The sequence below is a fragment of the Typopeltis vanoorti genome, chromosome 13, assembly GCF_054136105.1.
Source record: "Typopeltis vanoorti isolate ZY-2024b chromosome 13, IOZ_Tvanoo_1.0, whole genome shotgun sequence".
Taxonomy (NCBI): Eukaryota; Metazoa; Arthropoda; class Arachnida; order Uropygi; family Thelyphonidae; genus Typopeltis; species Typopeltis vanoorti.
Genome location: NC_143561.1, coordinates 97,355,481 through 97,376,709, shown reverse-complemented (window position 1 = coordinate 97,376,709; position 21,229 = coordinate 97,355,481). Strand labels below are relative to the sequence as shown.

The window sequence follows — 21,229 nt, the reverse complement described above, 5'->3', positions numbered from 1 at the left end:
AGTTCAAAAAAAAAACTTGATAGTTTTTTCAAAGCAGGATTACCTAAAACCTCAACATCAAACATTAACTTATCTAAAAGTGTGTGTAAAATATTTTTTTTGAAATATTTTACAATATAATAAATATTGTATTACAGTGCTAATGTTGATAAAATTGTAGTATAATGTTACAGACTTTTATTTTAAAAAATTCGTGATTTAACGGACACCCCTTAGCCCCTATTAGTCCGTTAAATCGAGGGTTTACTGTATATATTTCGTCAAATTTTGACGAAACATGTTGTGTGCTTTATGAAATTAACTTATCTATTTTCTTGGTTTCAGTCAGTAATCTGGTTGTTATTATTGTCAATTACGGCTATGATGACAACGTACTGCATCTGCTATTGCGTGCGTTCTTTTTATCGGGACGAAAAACCTCCCACTGTTGTATGAGACTGGATAACCGGACAACTTTTGCTTATACGAATCTGCAATACAACTGTTCCTGATGTCCTCTGAAAATTCAGCTCAGCTGGAGTAAAATGAGGAAGGAGGTACCCTTCCTCTGTCTGCGTTGTCGAACAGTACAACTATTTTCGACCAAATTTGAAATATACTTATTTCTTACACTGTAAAGAGGGATGGGGACAGGCTGTTTTGAATTATTGCCGAAGCAACTAAAGCTATGAGGCCATTGTATTTTCTCTGTTAATTGTAGGTGTTCCTTTGGCCGGTTTACCTAGTTTTCATGGTGAAGGGGAAAAAAAAAACAAGTTTCCAGGAGAGGAAATCCTGCCACCTTCTAATCACCTTCAGCTAAAAGTACTTAAAGGTTCTTTGTATCCTAAATGGTATTCAAACCCAGGTCTTTTCGAAAGGCATCCATCATCAATATCGAATGAACTACGGAGATTCTTGCAAAAAAAAAAAAAAAAAAGGGGGGGGGGGAATAGTGGAACGATGTTACAGTTCGAATCGCTCAACCACTTATTCCTCGACTGCTTTTACTTTATCAATGATTCGATATTTTATGGCCTAATCCTTTTCAAGGATTAGGCCTGTTCCAATATTGAACTTTCCATCTTACCACGGCTCTGTTTCTCTCTCTCTCGTTTTTCGGTTTATATTTATCTTTTCTATTTCATCTTAAAATAAATAAATAAATGGCAGCTCATAAACATGTATAAAGAAGTGAGTCAAGTAAAGGTAGGAAGAAAGTGGTTGCAATTTAGAAATCGCTATTTGGTTGATACTTTAACTGCGTTTCCTCTCTCTAGAATTCAAGCAATACCATAAGCGCAGCAACAACAAAATCGCTAATATAAATAATATCAGTAAAGTAACCATTTCTAAATAGCGGCTAACTCCTTACCTTCTCAGTAACTTAGTTCACCCTTTTTTAACACAAGTGATTTATGAGCTATATTATTCTCATCTTTATTAATGCATCTGGTTAAACCATACGCTATTGCCAAGTAAATGTTTCGAATAAATTAATTTTCCTTAGGAAAGTATAATTAATTATGTCTGTTATTTCAAACCTCGTACATTCTGTAACTGTTTTGTCTGTTATCCCCTGTCTACACTATCAACACATAACACGCTATTGCTCACATGTCATCTACTGCCCACTAATAGTTTCCGTCTGTAAATTGTGTTCCCTGATCGATGCATCTATAGGCGGAATAAAAAATAAAAAAAAAGCGTTTTCAGGAGGAAAACTCTGCTACTTTCTCACCTTCAATTGAAAAAGTCCATAAAAAGATTCCTCTCGTTATGGAGAGAATCCAACTCAGGTCTTTTCCTGTCAAAGGACGCTTTACGGAGGCTGTTTTATTGCTAAGATTATTATAAATATCGTCTTGTGTTATAAAATTAAGATATTAAATAGCATTTGCTTTTATATATATTCATAAAGATGGATGCTTGTTTTTTGTGTGATTTGTATAACGATTTCTGACAGAGGAAAGTCGAGATAAAAATCTGAAATCGCGTTACGTAATTTATGGACAAACCGCTATGAATTATGCACTCAATCCACAACTGTAAGTAAAACAGCACTTCCTTTTTATTATTAAAAACAGAAATTTAGACAGGTTCTTTTTTTTTAGTAGATCCTTTAAAAATCATATAGATAGAGTTGTCCATTTAAGGAGGCAGTTTAAATATGTAATCTCATTTCCATCAAAATTAAACTGCTTAAGGCTAATTCGTAAAATACCAAATTTCGTCTATCATCATAAAAGTCGGACAGCCTTTGCATTTCGGAACATGGACAGACTAAATATACCATAAGTGAGCTTATGCGCTGTTAGGATTTGCGATTTTTTTTTTCTTTTTCCCCTTGGGGAAATAGCAATTAGGACTATTTGAAGTTTAGTTCATCCCACTGCTGGAATATGACTCCAAATCTGCGATTCTGAGAAACTGTATCGATAAATCATACAGTTTCTCAAAAATTGTTCAGAAATTCGCTAAATATTATAATGATAATATAATATTACATTATATGAATAAGTGACACCTCCAAGGACTCATCGCGGGAGAGCAATCTACTCACTCATCTCACCGTCTTCCCTACTATTTAATTCTCCTACTACACAATTACTATCAACGCCATCACCACCACTAACAGTGTTTATTGTCTGTAAATTGCGCGTATTCTGATTGTCGATTTGCCTGTACGCAGTGGCGTAGCTAGAGGGGAGCGGTCCGCCACGGGCGGCACTTTGAACCTTTTTGAACTTTTACAGTTAATTCTAAAATACAGTCTCGAGAACTAATTTCCAAATATTGTAATACTACTGCGAATTTTCCTCACAATTGCTTAAGTGTTGCTAGTTGTGAGAGGAGTTTTTCTAAATAAATTTGATTAAGAATTAGCTACATTACTATGAAATAGACTTCGCCAATGTCATCGATGATTTTGCTAACAGAAAAGCAAGAAATATAACACTTTAGGATGTTGAAATTAAAGTTTTACTTAAAAAATAAACATAGCGTTTTAATTTATTTCCCTATATGTCGTTTTGACTTTTTGTAGTATTTCTGGTGTGTATTGAGAGGGGCGACAAACTCAGCGACCTCCCTGGGTGGCAAAAGCTCTAGCTACACCACTGCCTGTACGCGAAATGAGAAACCCTGCTGCCTCCGTATGAGTCCCATATAAAGATTCCTCTCGTCACAACGAGAATCGAACGCAGGTCTTTTCCAATCGAAGGATTGCAAATAAAAACTTCTTACGAATTATTCAAATATCAATATCGTGCAACTTAAAACTTGAGCGACTGAAAGTGATTTAATTTGAATGGGGAATTAATAAAATTAAAAAAGATAAATATATAAATAATAAATATATTATTACTATTATAAAAGATAGCAAATATTCCATAAGCAAGTTTCAGAATCCTGTACTATTTGAGAAACTTTCAAGTCACCTCTTCATTTTTTCCCTATCGGTCATGTTCTCATTTCACTACAGTATCCAACCGCTCCTTTCTCGTTTAAACTTGTTCTCGTTTCGTTTGAAGCCAACTGCATATTCAAATAAATTAGTATGCCAGGAAAAAAGAAAAGAAAAACGACCAACTTAGAACTGCAAACAAACAAGTATATATATATATATTTTTAAACATAAAGTTCTTAATGAAATGGGTGGTGCTGTTGTTATCGACATGGCATTCCTCTTAATTAGTTCTTTATTTATATTATTAAATTGTGCATCAGCTGAACACAGTAACAAAATCTTATGAGGCTAATTTTCCTCATTTTTTAAATTTTAAAACAACTTAAAATTAGGTAACAAAAAGGACAGAGAAGAGAGATACTTTGAGGAAGCAAACGATGGTTTGCGTACAATTTTAACCAAGTATTTATACTGTGATCTGCGATTTATACTCTTATACACGTATTTGTTAGTCACGAATACGCGATCATTGCGCTTTACCCGCCACAGAACAGTATGGTGGTTTATTTTAATCTCTTCATATATATATATATATATATATATATATAGAGAGAGAGAGAGAGAGAGAGAGAGAGAGAGAGAGAGATAAACACAGGAGAGAATCAGCAGTGTTTTGCTGATTCCCGTGTGGTATTTTCCAAGATTGACACAAACTACATGTCTACATGACACAAACTGGATCGCAATTTTGATAACAGGGAGAATTATATATATATATATATATATATAATTCCACCGTAGTTGTAATGTCACAGTCAAAGTTTGCGTTTAATGTGGTTGAAATATCTTTAAAGGTTCTTGTTACCTAGGACGTTAAGAACTTTTATAAGGATTTTTACAATCGAAGATGGCATAGTCTCAGAGTTTGGCGGGTATTTTCCTCCTGCAAAAGATGCAAACCGACCAGAGGAAACACGCGATTTGCAGACCTAAAAATGCTAGTCTTAGCTGCTTCGTCTGCAATTCTCAACAACAGCAACGCAAATGGTAACAATTTAACGTTTCTCATGTCAAGGTCCACTCATGTACACATTGGCAGATACACTTAGCAGGAGAATTTACGTTTGATACTTAACAACTATTTTATTTTAGCTCGAGAATAGGATCCAAGCCTTGTCCCGTGAACAGCAGAATCTTTATCACATCCATATATAGACAGAAAACCCACTGTTAATCAACTAGCAATTGTTGACAATCAACTTCAGTAAAATTAATACCAGTCTCTCCCATCCCCAACCTTACCTCCTCTCCACAGTCATGCGCACTTTCCTACTGTCGGGAAGAATGACATCCAAGTCCATGCGCCCTTCCAGGAGCTCGTTGATTGCACAATCATCACTCGAATGGTATGTCGTCATCACTGGACTGACTTCTGGAGGACAGTTGTTACTACCCTGGTTGTTGGTAGGTTTGTTGGGTGGCTGTGGAGCTGCCTTCTTCACTCTGGCACTAGAAGAGTAAAAATAAAATAAAAATTTTATTTAATAAAATAATAAAATAAAAATCTTATTCTAAAATATTAATTTAAGAATAAGAATTTTAACAATGACAGGAGGTATTACTATAAAACAAGCGTTCTCCCCCCCCCCACACACACACACCACCACCACCCATTCACAGAACAAAGTTTGCAATATTGAGCCAGTTGGCGTACTGGACAGTGTCTCTGTTTTCCAATCAAGAGGCTAAGAGTTCGAATCCACTATAGTATGAATGTTTGTGTTATGAAAGACTTTAGGTGGATGATTTACACAGCTGGCGTGAGACCACTACCCTGCTTAATGGCGTGAAAATGTATGCTATGTTTGGTCTCCAGACCAGCGATCCGAATTACCTAACCCTAAGCCAACCTATGGTGCTATATGTACAATTTACAACCTTTCGTACGTGCAATTCACGTTGAAAAGTCTTGGATGTCTCATTCAATCGGGGAAAAAAAATGGAAGTAAGAAAGAAAAGAAAAATGTATCTAGAGCTAAACGGTTTCGTGATATAAATCAAAAATTGCATAAAACGGAAAGGTTTACCGATAGGGTTGTTAACCGACAGCGGTTAAAACACATGCAGAGAAACATGGAAAGGACATGCATAAGTTGGCAGCTCAATGGTAAGAATTTTATAAGGTGCAAGTAAACATACATCTTTATATACATATGAGATTTTAAATGAATCAATTTCCTCCTCATCTCTAATGCTGAAGAGCTTAAAAATTGTCCTTCCCCCATCTTACATAGAAATACTGTATTTGAATAGAACCCTGTTACACCAACCATTGTTACATAAATCCTTTTGAGTATTTCATTGCGTATATTTATGATTAGTGTCACATGGAGAAGTACGATGCAGTGTGAAAGGCACTTGAAGTGTAATTACCTTTGCTATTGCACTATTACTAATAATAATATGTACTTAAAACACTAATGGAGTTTGTAGTCTTGTGCACGAAATATCTGGGTGGGAGTGAAACGAAAGGAATTGAAATTTGAAAAAAGAAAGAGGTCCAGCTTTCGTATCGAGGATAATTATGAATTAAAGTTATGAAGGAAACTAAATAACTGTGGCATAAGTTATGCAGAATGTTAACCCCTCCCCCCGATTAGTGGAAAGCCCTTTTCCATTACTTCCTCACCATCATCCTTTTATATCAATACATGCACGCTGCACGACTTCAACAAGAAGTATTTGAGTTATATGATCTCCAATATACTAAACATTGACTCTCAGACTAAAATAACTTGTGATCATTCTCATACTTCCTTCCCCCACCTCTCTATATGTTCAAGCTACTAAACTTAAATGAGATTGCGGAATCATAAATTGGAAAGAAGGATAAAATAAAAAAAAAAGGTTTCCGAAATATTTTTTCCTGATTTTCCCCATTTGTGTTTTGCATATTTCATGCTTCTTTTTGAACTATGGAGGTTTTAATATCAACAAATTGCAGAACTGAATTCTGAAATAAGGAAACGAAGTGCTGTGTGTTATAACCTCTTGCAACAGGAAGTTCTCACATCCTGAAATGTTGTTTAAAGAGTATTTTGAGTTTCCTCTTTCAGAAAACTGAAGTTTTTGTTTCTTATATCATTAAGTGATGTATGCCAACTCATTGCCATTTATAGTGGACAAAACTAAATAGCGGAAGAAATACACCCTGGATTCATTCACTGGCAATCGCTTCCTTACTATTAGATGGTATCTGCAAGACGAAATATTACGAGGGTATTCCAGACATCCTATCAACAGATCAACTGTGGAGGATTATGTCTTTCCTCTAGTCAACGCATTACAAACCGGATTTTTTTTTCTCTTTTCTTGATACAGGCAACTCATTTTCATGGTTCATTACGCAGCACCGAGCATCTCCAGTCTCCCTTTTCATTCCTACACTTTTGAACGGTTCAGTAATGCTGTACTGGAGATCACTAACCTCGTGAGAAGACCACGGTTGTTGTTGTGGTGGTGGTGGTGGTAACAACAGCTGATGAAACCAAGATGACTAACCTCCTTAATAAGTGCATCATAACTTTCTCCCTCTGCATTACTTCTTTCCTGGATCAGTTTTACTTTATGTTCATATTTGATTTTAGGCATGTGAGTACAGCAAAGAAGAAAGGAATAAATAAATTAATGAAAAATGTACATCTTTGAAAAGAAATTGACATAATTAAGCAATGTATCACGTGTTACAATTTTTACTCATCTGCTTCTACGTGATAGCGAATATACGCCTTGTAAAAACAAATTAGTCTGATATGCGTATACTAATACAGATATTTGTTAACTAAGTGAAGGCAACTAATCGTGCAAGGCGAGTGTATTATGCCTGTGAATTCAATAAGTTCTGCCAGCTTATCTACGAGTATTTCGCAGGAGAAAAGACACTTCCCCGCCTCAGTTTTCGGGCTGGTTCCTTCAGGTGAAAATGGAACCTAATGCATTAACAATGAATTTCGATAAAGTAATGGTAAACTTATTTTTCTTAATAGCAGTGACAATGAGATCATGGGAATCTGGTTTAATTATTTATCTAGCTCGTATTCGTAGAAGCAGAAATTTTAGTTTAAAAAAAAAAAAAAAAACGAAACGGGATGAGGATGAATTGTTATACAGATTTATAATATTTTCATCGAGCAACTTGTAGAGAAGATTAGAAATTGAAAATTGCTATTGCGTCTAATATATATAGGATTAGTTTGCGCGTGTTGAGGGGAGGATCCTTTAAATTTCGATGTTCATCAATGCTGAAATAATCTATTCTCAAATTTTTAATGTTTCTAACTCTAACTGGCAATTCTTTTCCGATTGCAAAGCAATGAATCATTAAGTAAAGATGTTGAAGCATTTCAAATCACTCAGATTACACAGGAATTGTTTACCTTCTTATAAGAAAATCATAACCCCCTATTCGAACATTAACATTATCTTCCATAACAATATCACTACTTATACGTACCTCATACGGAGGTGGCAAGGTCTTTCATCCCGCAAAACAGGAAAACCGGTCAGAAGAACACACCCAATTAACAAACATAATACACTGGCCTCATAGCCTGAGTTTCTTCTGCCATAAATCCAAATTAACCAACTTAAACGTACTAAGGATAGTAATTATCCAGGTCAGAAATGGCTCACTGGAGGCACTTGGAATTATCACCCACGTGGAAAGAACAATACCGTTTTTATACTTACATTCTATAGAATTTTATACGTGTTTTTTATGCAAAGAGATCCTTCGTTATCGAACATGCTTTGTGGTTGGAATCCATGGGTAGATTCGCCTGGGTCGTGAAGAAGTATTGTAAAGGATTTACAACCGAAGGGGAGTTAGCAGGTCTCATACAGAGAAGAAGTGTGGAGTTTTTCCTCCCTGAAACTTGCTTTTTTCAACCCACAAAACAGGCAACCGACCAGTAAACACACGCGTTAATAGACTGGCCTCATATTCTAAGTTGCTTCAGCCATATTTCAAACAGCATCCTATTCGAAAATTAATGTTGCTCGTTAATGACTAGTTTATGTGTGTGTCATAAATAATCTTCACTCTTCGTCATTACTGAAAGTTGAGTCATGGCTACGGATGAGATGCACACTTGCATATGATGAGAGTACCGCTGACAACTGTCACTATTTCATAATCCTAACTTGGCATTATTGTCTGAAATAATCAGTTTTTTTTTTCTCAGTTGCAAAGTTGAAAACCCCAGTTTTTGAAATAAAAATACCATTTATTTGCGCTAAAAACGAATGACTTGGGAATCAGCTGGAAAAATGTCTAAAAACATGTCCTTCATTCGGTGATTAACGTAAGAAAATGGCAGGAAGTTACAGCCTCGAGTCACCCTTCATCTGTGTTATAGAAAAGAATACAATATTGCGCAAGAACAGTTTTCTTTATAAAAAGAAAATTATTATTTTTAAAACATTTTAAATACAACATTTCTTTTCCCTTTCCTAGTTCATAAATATCCCATCTTTTTTTTTTAAAAAAAAAAAAAGCTTGTGTCCAGTCCCTGACCATTTCAGTGAAAGCTTTTAAGTACATGTGTATACGTCAGTTAATTAATCCTGATTTAAAATATTCAGGTAACAATTTGCTGTTAATTTCGTCTCCTGAAGTAGATGCTAACAACTAGCACGTAGCGTCCTTCATTTTTGTTGGAACAATCATGATGTTGGCGATAAAATCACGTTATTCAAAGAACTCTATAGAATTGTGGTATTTTTGTAGAAACTGATAAGTGCATCGAAAGTTCCGTGTTTTATTAAACTCCAACTGGATTTCTGGGTTATGTATACGCTAGATATAATTTTGCAAAGACAAATGGGCGTGAGAATGAAACCAAAGTCTTAACAAAGGTTGTATGCATCAAATTTCATTACCATTTACCCAATATCGACTTAACCATTAATTACCAATAAAATGCACATACTGGAGTAACTGAAAGACGGACATCTTACGTGCATCATAAATCTCAATTTTTTATTAAATCCCATCCAGTAAGAGCGGAGTTAAGTATCACAATAACTTTTAACATCTTTTTCCTCTGGTCCCACCGAAACGAAAACCGGAACGCCTTGAACAAAATTCTGCAAAGGATTTCGGATATCAAATTAACGAAAATCCGTCCAACCCGCGTCTAGGATTAACATGCGACCCTTATAGTGCATTTTGCGAAACACGCCTAATTACAAGTTACAATCGTACCCTCTGGTCCAGTGATTTTCGTTATTAAACGAGGTCTACGTTAGCCATTATATAAGGCATAATTTCTTGCGTTAAAATTTCGTTTTTTTATTAGCAAAATAATTTGAAGATGATAAAATATTTTCCTTCCTTTTATTCTAACTTGCCAATTTTAATAGCTAAATTACGAAAACAAAATCATGTCTAGAACATGTGCCAAAAACAATTCTAGATTTAATTTGTTACGATGAATGGTCTCACCATACAAAAATGCTATTATGAAACGCATTTTTAGGGTTCTCTGCAATCATTTCCTTACTTGTTTTTTCTTCCTTTCAACAACTGCATGTTATTAGTAAGTATAAGAATATCAGATTCTTACAATGTGTAAGACAATTCTTTTTCTTATATTATCTTTTGATCTTATTCAAAATTTGAAGTCGGCCTAGCAGGTTATGTGCCTGTAGGACTGATATTAAAAACAGTCGCGGAGTGAAAAATTTAGCCTCTGTTTTGGCTATAGGCTATGAATTTGATTCTCATTGTGGCACAGATGCTTCGGAACTTCTACGATGGTAGACTAATAAAATGTAAACTAATATTAGGAAATGGCAGATACTATAATGACGGACCTTCGTGACCAATTCATCCATCCAATTCTTAGTTCAATTTTCAAGTTCATGAATTAAAGTAAAACTGAAATCATTGAAAATTATAACTTTAGATAATACGATTGCTCCGAAAAACAGCTATTCCACACCTATGAAAAGCTTGAAAATTGATTAATTAAATGAAAATTGAATGTTCTCAAATCAAATTGCAATTGGTGGAATAAGCAGTTATTACCCAAGCCCTAAAGTTGAAAAATAGCAACAACTCAATTCCATTCTGAACATTTATGACAAGGCAATATAATTATCTTAGATTTATGGCCACACCCATATTCCAATGTTTTGCATTTTTCTCCGAAAAAAGTGAAACGATACATAATCCACTTTTGAAAATTTTGAAGTTAACACTTTACCGATTCGAATTAACACTTTTTCGTCTTCTCATCCAGAGGGTTACAATGCAATTATTAGGTACGTTGAAGTTTTCTGCATTTTTTCTGTAATTAATGATTCCTATTTCGAATAGTTTAGACTACGACTAGTTTAAAATCATTCTTGGCAATTTATAGTGAACTTTCTGATACCTCAAAGATTTAATTGAGAGATCTTTATTAGTGCATTGTCAGCATTATTTCAAATATTATAGGGTTTGCTGACAATATCGATAGTTTATAATATGCTACGGAACGGTGATATTAAATCGAGGGCTACAGCCACTCTTCTCAAAACTTCCTCTATGCTCCTCATCCTGCCATATGCAATCCTTTTCGAACTGCTGGTAGATAAAACTTCACAGCTTTCAATTATGATCCTGTTGAGTACTTGAGAAAATGCTTCGTGTCATGATAAGGAAATATAATTATTAATTTTTCCATTCTAAATGTTCATCTTTCAATAGTTATTGCTTTCTCTTATCTTCATATTTTCCCGATCGACTGTGCTTATGGCTTATGTTCATTTTCTCGAGTACTAACACGCACAACTATTACATCGCTTTATTATCACAGCGCAGGTGCAAATAGGTAGCTTCGAAGTGTATTTTTAGCACACTGTACTTTAAGAATTTTCAGTTACAACAAGGGGCAAGGACTTCGGCTCAAGAACAAAGTTGACTATAAAATTATTGCGTTTAATGGTGTTTAGATTTTAGTTTTTAACAAATAAGAAATGGGTCTTTTATGTGGAGCATTGCTTTTTTTCTAGATTTCCCTTGAATGAAAACAAATGTTTGAAAAAAAAATAAATTCAGTAATTATTTTAGGGTTTTACACTCGTACTGAGTCAGCCAATCTCTGAAAGAACTAGACCCTAGGGTAAAGTCTGCAGTAAACTGAGATCTTGGAGAATTCTCTGGTCCTAGTAATTCTGAGGGGATCGGGTGTAATCACAGCAGAGCACAATGTTTAAGAACCATCTTGGAGAGCTTTAAGTAGCCATTCCAATATGAACCTTTTGACTTTTACGTTGAACTGTTTTACAAGCACAAACAGAATGAGAAAATGATCTGAATTCTTTTTATATCGAAACAATCCAACTTACATGACAGACTGTTCTCAGTGATTTCCATGTCATTAAGGAAGCTCACTATCATCTAGTTTTTTTCTCATGTTAAGATGAGAAAAAACTGGATGTAAAATACTATATAAAAAACAATTCAGATCATTTTCTCATTCTGTTTGTGCTTGAAAAACAGTTCAACGTAAAAGTCAAAAGGTTCATATTGGAATGGCTACTTAAAGCTCTCCAAGATGGTTCTTAAACATTGCTCTCTGCTGTGATTACACCCGATCCTCTCAGAATTACTAGGACGATAAAATTCTCCAAGATCTCAATTTACTGCAGGCTTTACCCTAGGGTCTAGTTCTTCCAGAGATCTTAACCTTTCAATTCTTCTCATGATGAGCATTAAGTAATGATAAGTAAATGTATGGTACATACAAATCGAAGTACTGCTACTTCCATAGCTTATTTGTTGATGGACATCATGAACTTGCTTTATAAGAGCTACATAATCGAATAACAATTGATTACACACTAAGGAATTAATACGAATAAATCTCAGCTGTCTTAAAATCGCTATTGGAGATGATCATGTCGTAATATTCACAATGAAAAAGACAGCCGATTGCTTTTAATGAGCAATAATTACAAAGTTAGTCTGAAAGTTACAAAAAACTTGAACTTAACCGAAATACATCTGTAATTGGTATTAAGATCACGTAAGTTCTAGACAGTGACCGGCTGAGTCGTTTCGAATGATTTCTTCTGGATGAAACTGTACACTTTTGGAACGTAACGCTAAAATGCAGATCAGTAAAACATCTAACCAAACCAGCATCACATGCAAAAAAAATACAAGGAGAACTACATGAGAGCATTCTTTCATATTTAACTGTTATTTCCCTGTTGCTGATGCTGTTGTTTGGAAATACAGCAGAAGGAACTAAGGCTCTGAAGTCAGTGTACGCTGGTTAATTGCGTATGTTCTTCGGGCCTGTTTGCCTGTCTTGCAGGATGGAAAACCTTCCACTTAGATATGATACTTTCAAGATGAAAAAATCCTTATAAATGGTCTTTGTCGGACCGAATTTGAACCCAGGTGTTTCCAACTAAAGGGCATCGTCGTTAAATTGAAACCGGAAAAAACTCTGCGAACAATATTTGTAATAGGCTCCTGTTATCCAGAATCTGTGGAGTATATTACATTACAAAAAAATTAGAGCACTTGACTAAATGCAAAGCACACTCATTACACATTCTCAAGTCAAATCCGAATCCATCTAAGGCAGCTCTTAAAAAAATATTTAAAAAACAGTAAAAAACATTAAAAACAGAAAAAAAAGATTTCTCTCTTAATATCACTATCACACACGAGGGGCAGTTGGGTCTATAGCAAATAAATGCTGCGTATGGACTGGGGTTAAGAGCAGAGCAATCAGTTGATATACTTCATAAACAGTTTTAGGTTCGAGTTCTTTGGAAATTCATGATACAGTCAGCGTGTCGACTGTAAAAAGATGTTGAGTTGTAGATCTGTCACAAATGGGAGGCATAATGGATGCTAATTCTATTGAACAGTGGCCATGAAAATATCTGTAGAAGAGACAACGCGGAAACTGATCTATGAGACTGTGGCCGAAGAGGATCTGCGAGAGAGGTGTTATTAATCAACCGAACGATCTTTTCTGAACAGTGTCACGAATTTTTAAGGTTTTGGGTGTACCACTCCAAACATGAGACCGGTATTCCAAGGTTGAGCACATTTGAGATTTATACAGAAGTAATTAACTGGTTAGAAGAGAACTATCGTCTTCAACGAAAAAAAGATGCCAAGTATTTTGTAAGTGAAGTGATTATGCGATGAAAGGTTTGAAGTAAGAGTCAGTCCGAGAAGGGAGATCTTGTGTTGACTATTGAGCTGAGCATTATCAAAAGTAAGTAGAGAAGATCTAAGATTGGAAGCATTGGAGATGACTAGACTGTTCACTTTAATGAAAATTGGGGTGAAAGATGCTGAAAGATCAATGTTCAGGGCACTTATTACACAATAATCTTAAAGCTTGATCTGTTTGAGAACTGTAAGACTTTTCATGTGAGTAGGATTACTGTAGAGTGCTATCATCAGCAAAACTAGGAACAGGATTTGCACTCAATGACAGCAAGTCACTTGTATAAACCAGGAAAAAAAACCATCGTTTAACCACAATAGATGGAATTCCATCAGGACAAGCTGCCTTTTTGAAATCCAGGTGGTAAAAATGACAGAGCACTAAGGGAAATCTATAGAAATAACATCTTCTACCATTACAGTAGTGATGGATCTGAAAGAAAACCTTCAATTCAATTATAAAGGGAGAAAGGCCTCTCAAGAAATTTCCATCAGTAATTTATTGAGAAGCCCTCGATGCCAGACCCTATCAAATGCCTTGGAAATGTCAAGTGCAACAGCACAGGATTCTCCAAACCATATCAATGGCACTATCCAGAGGTGGGTAATCTCCAAAGAAGATTTCCTGGTAGACTGGAGATCTCCTACGAATCTAGATTGGCAGAACCCATACTGGTAGTCATTAATTAGCTGACAATTCTCCAGGTATCGAAGAAGTTGACTCTCCATTACTCTGGAGAAAACTGAAGTCAGAGCAATAAGTTTATTGTAGGAATGGGCTGTATATGGGTTTGCTTCCAAATGTAGGGCAGATGCCAGCAGAGTATAACAGTGTAGATAGATGATAAACAACATGTATTAGTTCAGGAGCACATCGTTTAAGCACAATAGGTGGGATTCCATCAGGACCAGTTGCCTTTTTGATATCCAAGTTTTCAAGATTCTTCTCTGTTGGGCGGAAGGCCACGGGGGGGTATGCAATTCAGTGTTCTAGACAAAGGAGGTGATTTGACTTGGTATCTATGGAGGAAATGGAAGAGAAGAATGAGGCCGGGACATCAGCCTTCTCTTTAGGCGATGATACAATGCCGCAGTTAGGGAGAGCAACAGGAGGAAGCACAGATGGATAAAAGTTATGCCTAACAGTTTTGGAAAGGGACAAGAAAGCACACATGCCATTGGCACAGTCAGCAAGTTTTCTACAGTTAGTCCCATCAATGATGGTTTTATAAGTGTTGCGGGCAACCGTGTAGTTTTTGTCGAAAGCCACTTATGAATAGGCTGTTTTCTTGGACTGTCCCGGCACGCTTCTTAAAAATGCTTAGATACAGGATCGGAATTTTGAACAGAGTGAGAAGTGAAAGTCTCTGTTCCAACATGAATTATTTCTGCAACAAGATCACAAGTATCTGGATCTGAAGAATGAAACAGTAATCTGACCATTGAAAGCAGGGGTAAAAATCATGAAAGTCCTCCGTAAGCCACGTAGAGCGAAAATACAAGGTTGTGGCTGAGGGAAGAACGTTCCACCGGAAATGATATACGAGGCCGTTATTTGAATTGCCAAGAGAAGCTGTATCTGAAAGAAGAACGAGTTAAAAAGAGATCCAGAGCGTTATGTGAGTGAAGAGAATTATCGGGGATTCTGGTCTGGTGATTATCTGTTTTAAGCCATTGATTACAGCAAAAATCTCAGCCTCAAGGGAGTCAGAGTTGTGGACATTAAAGTCACTAAAAAAAAAAAAGATGACGTCACTGTTTGGGAATTTGGATTGAAAGAATCGGGCTTCAAAGATAAGAATCCAAAGAGGTAAGAATGATTTTCAGAATTGGGAAAACGGTAAAAGGCAGCAGATGAATGATACAAAATCTGATTATGAAAAGCTATAAAAGGTCAAAAAAGGAAGATTCTACATTAAGCATCCTTTGGCAAGGAATATCAGTCGCACAAATCCAGCATCTCCCTTGTGGCGAAAAATCATACAGGGTGTAATTTACAAGATGGGCTGTGGTTGTTGTGGGGGAGATTTGGGATTCAGTCAGAAAAGAACATCGGGTTTGGATGTTTGAAGATGATTATACACGTCATTTAAGTCAACACTGCTGCCACGAATGTTGGTGGAGTGGACATTGAAGATTTTTTTTTTTTTTTGCAAAATTTTTTGTAAGTTTTCTTTGCTAATTTTTAAATAATTAAAATTATTTTAAATTTAACCACGGTGACATTAATTTTTTAGGTTAATTTTCATTCTAGTATTCTAAATGTATAGAGAAAAAGAGAAGGGGGGGGCATGCAGTGGGACAAAATACTCTTGGATATATATATAGAGAGAGAGCATCCAATCTCCAAACCGTAAGATGACTTCTACAGTGCTCTATCGCATCCATTACACGCCAGCCTTTAGGCACGACATGGAAGCGTAGATGGCAATGAGATAATGCTCTAGCTGATCAGGAAATATGACTAAAGCGTTATTACCATCTCGTTTGGCTCCGTACACTAAGAGCCAGCGGAACTGCTTTACTGCTGCACCGTCAAAATGGGAGGGATGGGGGTTCTGAAGCTCTGTAGTATGTTTGGCATGATGGGTGTCCCTCACAACGCATGTTGAAAGAGTGGGAGAGACTCTAGGAATCAAACATGGAAGAGCCACTTCAAACCCTCAGTAGGAATGGTGGTGGTGGTGGTAGTGTTTCATCGGACGATGAAAGTTATCTATCTCCTAGTATATTATCCCTTCATTTTCTTTTTTTATCTTTTAATGCACCATCCAATGTATACTTAAGAGCATGAATTTTCTCTTTACCTCACCAAAAGTACTATCTTCAGTTTCTTCTCACATAATAAGTATATTTTCTGGATATTTGGATTTGACTGGTGATATGAAACGAGATGATACCTAATACCAACAATAAATGCTGCGATTCTTATAATACTGAAAGAACTCAGTAAATGCCAACTACGAAATAAAATGCTATAACGCCATTAGCATATAATAATAAATAAATATATAAATAAATAAAAATAAATATATATAAAAGTAGAGTCAGGATTATGTGATCCATTCAAGAATGGAAAGAATCTCATTAAACAAACACGAACCATAATATAAACAAAACCAAATATAATTCCAGAATATTAAAGCATGCAGAATAAACATGGTTCTTAAAACCCTTTTTACATATAATAAAATATCGTATAGCTTGTCTAAATAACTTAGTGTTATTGTGTCACTCTGACTGTATACTGGCTAACCCAAATACAGTTGCCTTGAGTGTTCACAATTTATGTTTGGGAAATCCAAAGAAATTCCATTACGGGTTCGATTGCTATGTTTTGTAATTAAAATCTTTTTTTTTTTTTATTCGGCTCCTATAAGATTTATATTAGTTGAATAGGATTCATCTTATTAATAGATCTTATTCGACACAAACATTTCTCATCCACATCAGGCTCTAAATAGGTTGAAATACAAGTAATAAAAAAATGTATTGTGCGTGCTACATAAATAGTTTTCGAGTGCACAAGATCTATTTAGAATAATTTTCTCCTTCTGTATACATATAAAAACGGCTTTGCTCTCTGGTTAGATAGATTTATTATAATTTGGCATTTGGAATCTTTACAAAAAAAAAAAAAGTTCCTGAGTCTCCGAAGCTTCGTAAATAGCCACTATTCTATTCGGTTGGAAAATTTTGGGCTTAAATTCCTTTTTCATAAATTTTCAGCTTAAGTTGAGTTAGGCGGTCTCATACGGCAGTGGCTTGTTTTTTCTATCCTGAAAAATTGTTTTTTTTTTTCTTTCTGCAAAGCAATTAAACCCGACAGAGAAGATTATGTAAACGAGATTAACTGTCCCTATCACAACATTAGATATCTGCGAAGTCAATGAATGTACTTGGTAGTAACAAGGCACGAAGGGAAAGATGGGACGAGACTAAAATTTGCTGAACGATCGCAATTGACATCTGATTATTATTTTTAACGGTGACGCGAGTCGAAACGAAACTCAGTTATGCTACAAATAATAATACATAAACTACAGTACTTTGGATCAAAAATGCTTTAAGTTCAATTGCTAGAGCCTTTGTAGCTCAGTTGGTATAGCCGATGGATGCCCTTTGGAAAATTTTTTGCGTATGGATGTGCTCTCTCACAAGAATGCACCACTGTACCAGCTGTTTCAACCTTACATAACAGCTGTTTTTCCTCCTCTTCAACCCACTTCCAGTAAAAGCAGCTGCACTGTTCTCTTTATTAATGTCATGCTTCCTCTGAAACTTTCAAAGTGACCTTGGGCAAATACACTCCGAGCGTGTCAAGTCAACGTTCGGCTTTGTAACAATAGGTGAATAAAAAATAAAAAATAAAAATATCAGGAAATAAAGGGAGAAAAACATGGCCATAAAGAAGAAAATTAATATTGATTAAAACTTAGTATAAGTCGGAATTTTTTTTTTTTTAAATGCCAAATGTTACTAGATATTCAAAAATAAACAAATAGACAAAACAAAAATAATAATATATAAAAAAAGCTGCGATAATGAATGCCGGAAGAGTAATAAGCTAAAGATTGAGTAAAATACTTACAACATATTAATGCTCTTTGTGGCAAAAGTTGACTTCGCGTGAATTGTTAATGGGAAAAAAAATAAAAAGATTGTAGTAGGTGCTAATTTCTAGAATTCTTGAAAATAAAACGTTGCCATGTTACACCGGCACGTTTTAGGAGTTCGTTAACCAATTAATTGAAAGTTAAAACACATCGCTAGGATATCTATTCATTTCAGTAATAGCACGAATTGTAGAGCTGTTCTATTTGATCGCGAATCTGACAAATTAATGATCTTCACTTACATAATATCACAAGTTTAAAATATGAACAACAACAACAAAAAAAAAAAACATTTCCCCTCATAACTGATACCGAAACGTTTATTGTATTCCATATCTTACGTAGCCACAATAGAAGCACACCAACAATAGAACTATAAATGTATTTTAAGTAAATTTATGGAAAACAGTATGTAAAATTGTCTTATCTGAATCAAAACTGAAAAGCAGAAATATTTTAGTACGACCAAATTCATTACGCGATTTAAAAGAGAAAAAAAATTACACAGAAGGCATTCTTCCTTATAATTCTCACAAAAAAGAACCCTTTTTTCCCGGTCTGACTTTTGAAAATACCCAAAACACAGGATGTACTCAATAAATATTATGCTACAATCAACTGGTGATTAATGACTAATAATATTAAGAGAAAACACTTTTTTTCATTAAACGTCTGAAGTTCAGTATGAATATTAATGGGTATAAATAAGTGCGGAAGTGATTAGAGAGAATCATGAAAAAAGAAAGGTGCATTCTATAGAAGAGTTCGTGTATGATTAGATACGTACTATAAACATATATAACTCTGTTATGCCAAATTCTCCATTAAAAATGGTCCAATATGAAGCAACAACTGATATGAAATTTTTTCGTACAAATTCTCAATCTAAAATTTCCTGAAATTGTATCCAGTCAGAGAGCAATTATTAATATCAATGGACCGATTGTGATCAAAATTAAGTTGGATAATATCTTATACCGTATTCTGATATCAAATGTTACGTACTTCCATCCAACCAGAGAGTTATTGCTTCGCGAAATTTCCACAAATATTTTGTCAAACTTTGCATGCGGAAATAATTGAAAGGGTAATTGCGATGTCATCAAATGTAGTATAATGGTTAAATATGAATTTAAGATGAATAGCGGTTAAATACATGAAGAGAGAAAAGATTTATTGCCTCTAATTATTTTTTTTTAACTAGTTCCTTATTAATATTCTCCTAGATCATAGGTTCCCAAAGTGGGCGGTACCCCCCCCCCCCCCAGTGGGCGCTGAAGACTTCTGGGGGGGGGGGGGGGCTATAGTGGGATCAGGAGCATTTGGGGTCGTTCAGGCGGTCTAGGGGTCGGTGGCTCTTTATAGAAGAAATTAATAATATATATTTAAAAATTAATTATTTTCGTGATTTTGCGATTAGATAATCATTTAAAATTTAAATATTGAATTTTAATTCATCTTATGCCCGTCTTACACGATCAATTTTGTTTATCAATTTTCTATTTCAATTATTTAATCATTTGAAAATTGACCATGTCAGGTAGAAATATATGTCAATTTTCTATGTCAATAAGAAAACTGAACGTGTCCTACAGGATATTTTAACTTCTATTTTTTATATACTTAAAAAATTATTCATTTTTTGCTATTGTAAAAATTGATCGTGCCATACAGGCTTTAGTCTATCCACGCAGCAGACGAGTCTTAACTAGTAGTATGTCGGTCAACTATTACGTGGGTAATTCACTCAATTCAGCATGTTTTGACAGGAATATGGGTGCTTGCAGTGACGTGTTCAAAGCACGAGTACGATGGTATCGCATGCATGCAAGTCGATTCGGGCTAGATTTCAAATCTATAAATACCAGTGGTTTAGGAATAAGTTTCATTATTTTTTGTGTGCTTTGCCAACAATCATCAGTCGAAAGTGTGATAGATAAGTGGAGTCATACGAAGTGTAAATTAAATCTTTTATTTTGTGAATATTTTTGCAAATTTTATTACTTCATTATGTCTGAATATAAGAAGAAATGTCGACAGTACAGTATTGAGTATTTGAAATATGGTTTCATTCAGTCTCAAATATTTGAAATATGGTTTTATTCAAACTGTTATAATTGGGGGCATTACAAAATTTTTGTCCTGCAAAGTGGGCGGTGGCCCGAAAAAGTTTGGCAACCTATGTCCTAGATGGTGCCTTTGTTATAAGCGTCGAAATATCAGAGTGTTATATGTATATGTTTTAAAACCATTATCAATTTTTCTAGTATGATTTAAATATGCTGAAGTCTTAACCACATAAATCTCCGAAAACCATTCTCTTTCCTAATATAAAATAAGATTTATTATTCTTATCGTTTAATGTATATTGCTTAATGCACCGCGGGACAAGGATTATTTTACGAACTTAAGAAGACAAAATGTTTCTTTTAATATGCAAATCTTTAATGCAAAAAATGGACTCGCATCCAAAGGAAGGGATTGATCGATTCCCCTCGAAAATTCAACAAAGTAATAATAAATTTTCCGTTAATTAACTCAAAAAAATATCAATCTATATGCGTTTAAAAATACTATATATACATTTAAATTTTAAAATAAATATTGTTAGTTAAATGCTTAAGTATTTACTAATTATATGAAGAGCCAAAGGCTTCAATTCGGCGACATGAACTTATTTAAGTTAAGGGATATTATATCCCATATTTTTCTTAGCCGAATAAGAAACTCAAAGAGTTTCATGCCGAATATAGAAACTATATAAAGTTCGGCGATTCCAAGCGTAAGCAAATACCTGGATAGTGCAGCACTAGATCCTTGAAGGTAGTGCAAGCTGAGGCAACTCATAGAAAGGGTGGAGCAAGCTCCGATCACTATTCTTGATATTTACCCATAATGTGAACTTAGCTCCTAGGAGCTGTATTATTGTTCAACATTATGAGAGAAGGTCACTACCCAGACCGGTTTCGACCTTTTTGGAGG

The 21,229-nt window shown here is 35.0% G+C and overlaps 1 protein-coding gene across 3 annotated transcripts in view; it reads right to left on the bottom strand.

Annotated features, from left to right (window-relative positions):
• Nucleotides 1–21,229, bottom strand: part of LOC150100404 (uncharacterized) — a 197,917-nt gene that overhangs the window by 104,670 nt on the left and 72,018 nt on the right. For all 3 annotated transcript variants that reach the window (XM_090402283.1, XM_090402282.1, XM_090402284.1), the window contains exon 2: nt 4,691–4,897. In XM_090402283.1, the coding sequence (XP_090258409.1) occupies nt 4,691–4,806 (116 nt within the window). In that variant the 5' untranslated portion in view covers nt 4,807–4,897. The remainder of the gene's footprint in view (nt 1–4,690; nt 4,898–21,229) is intronic.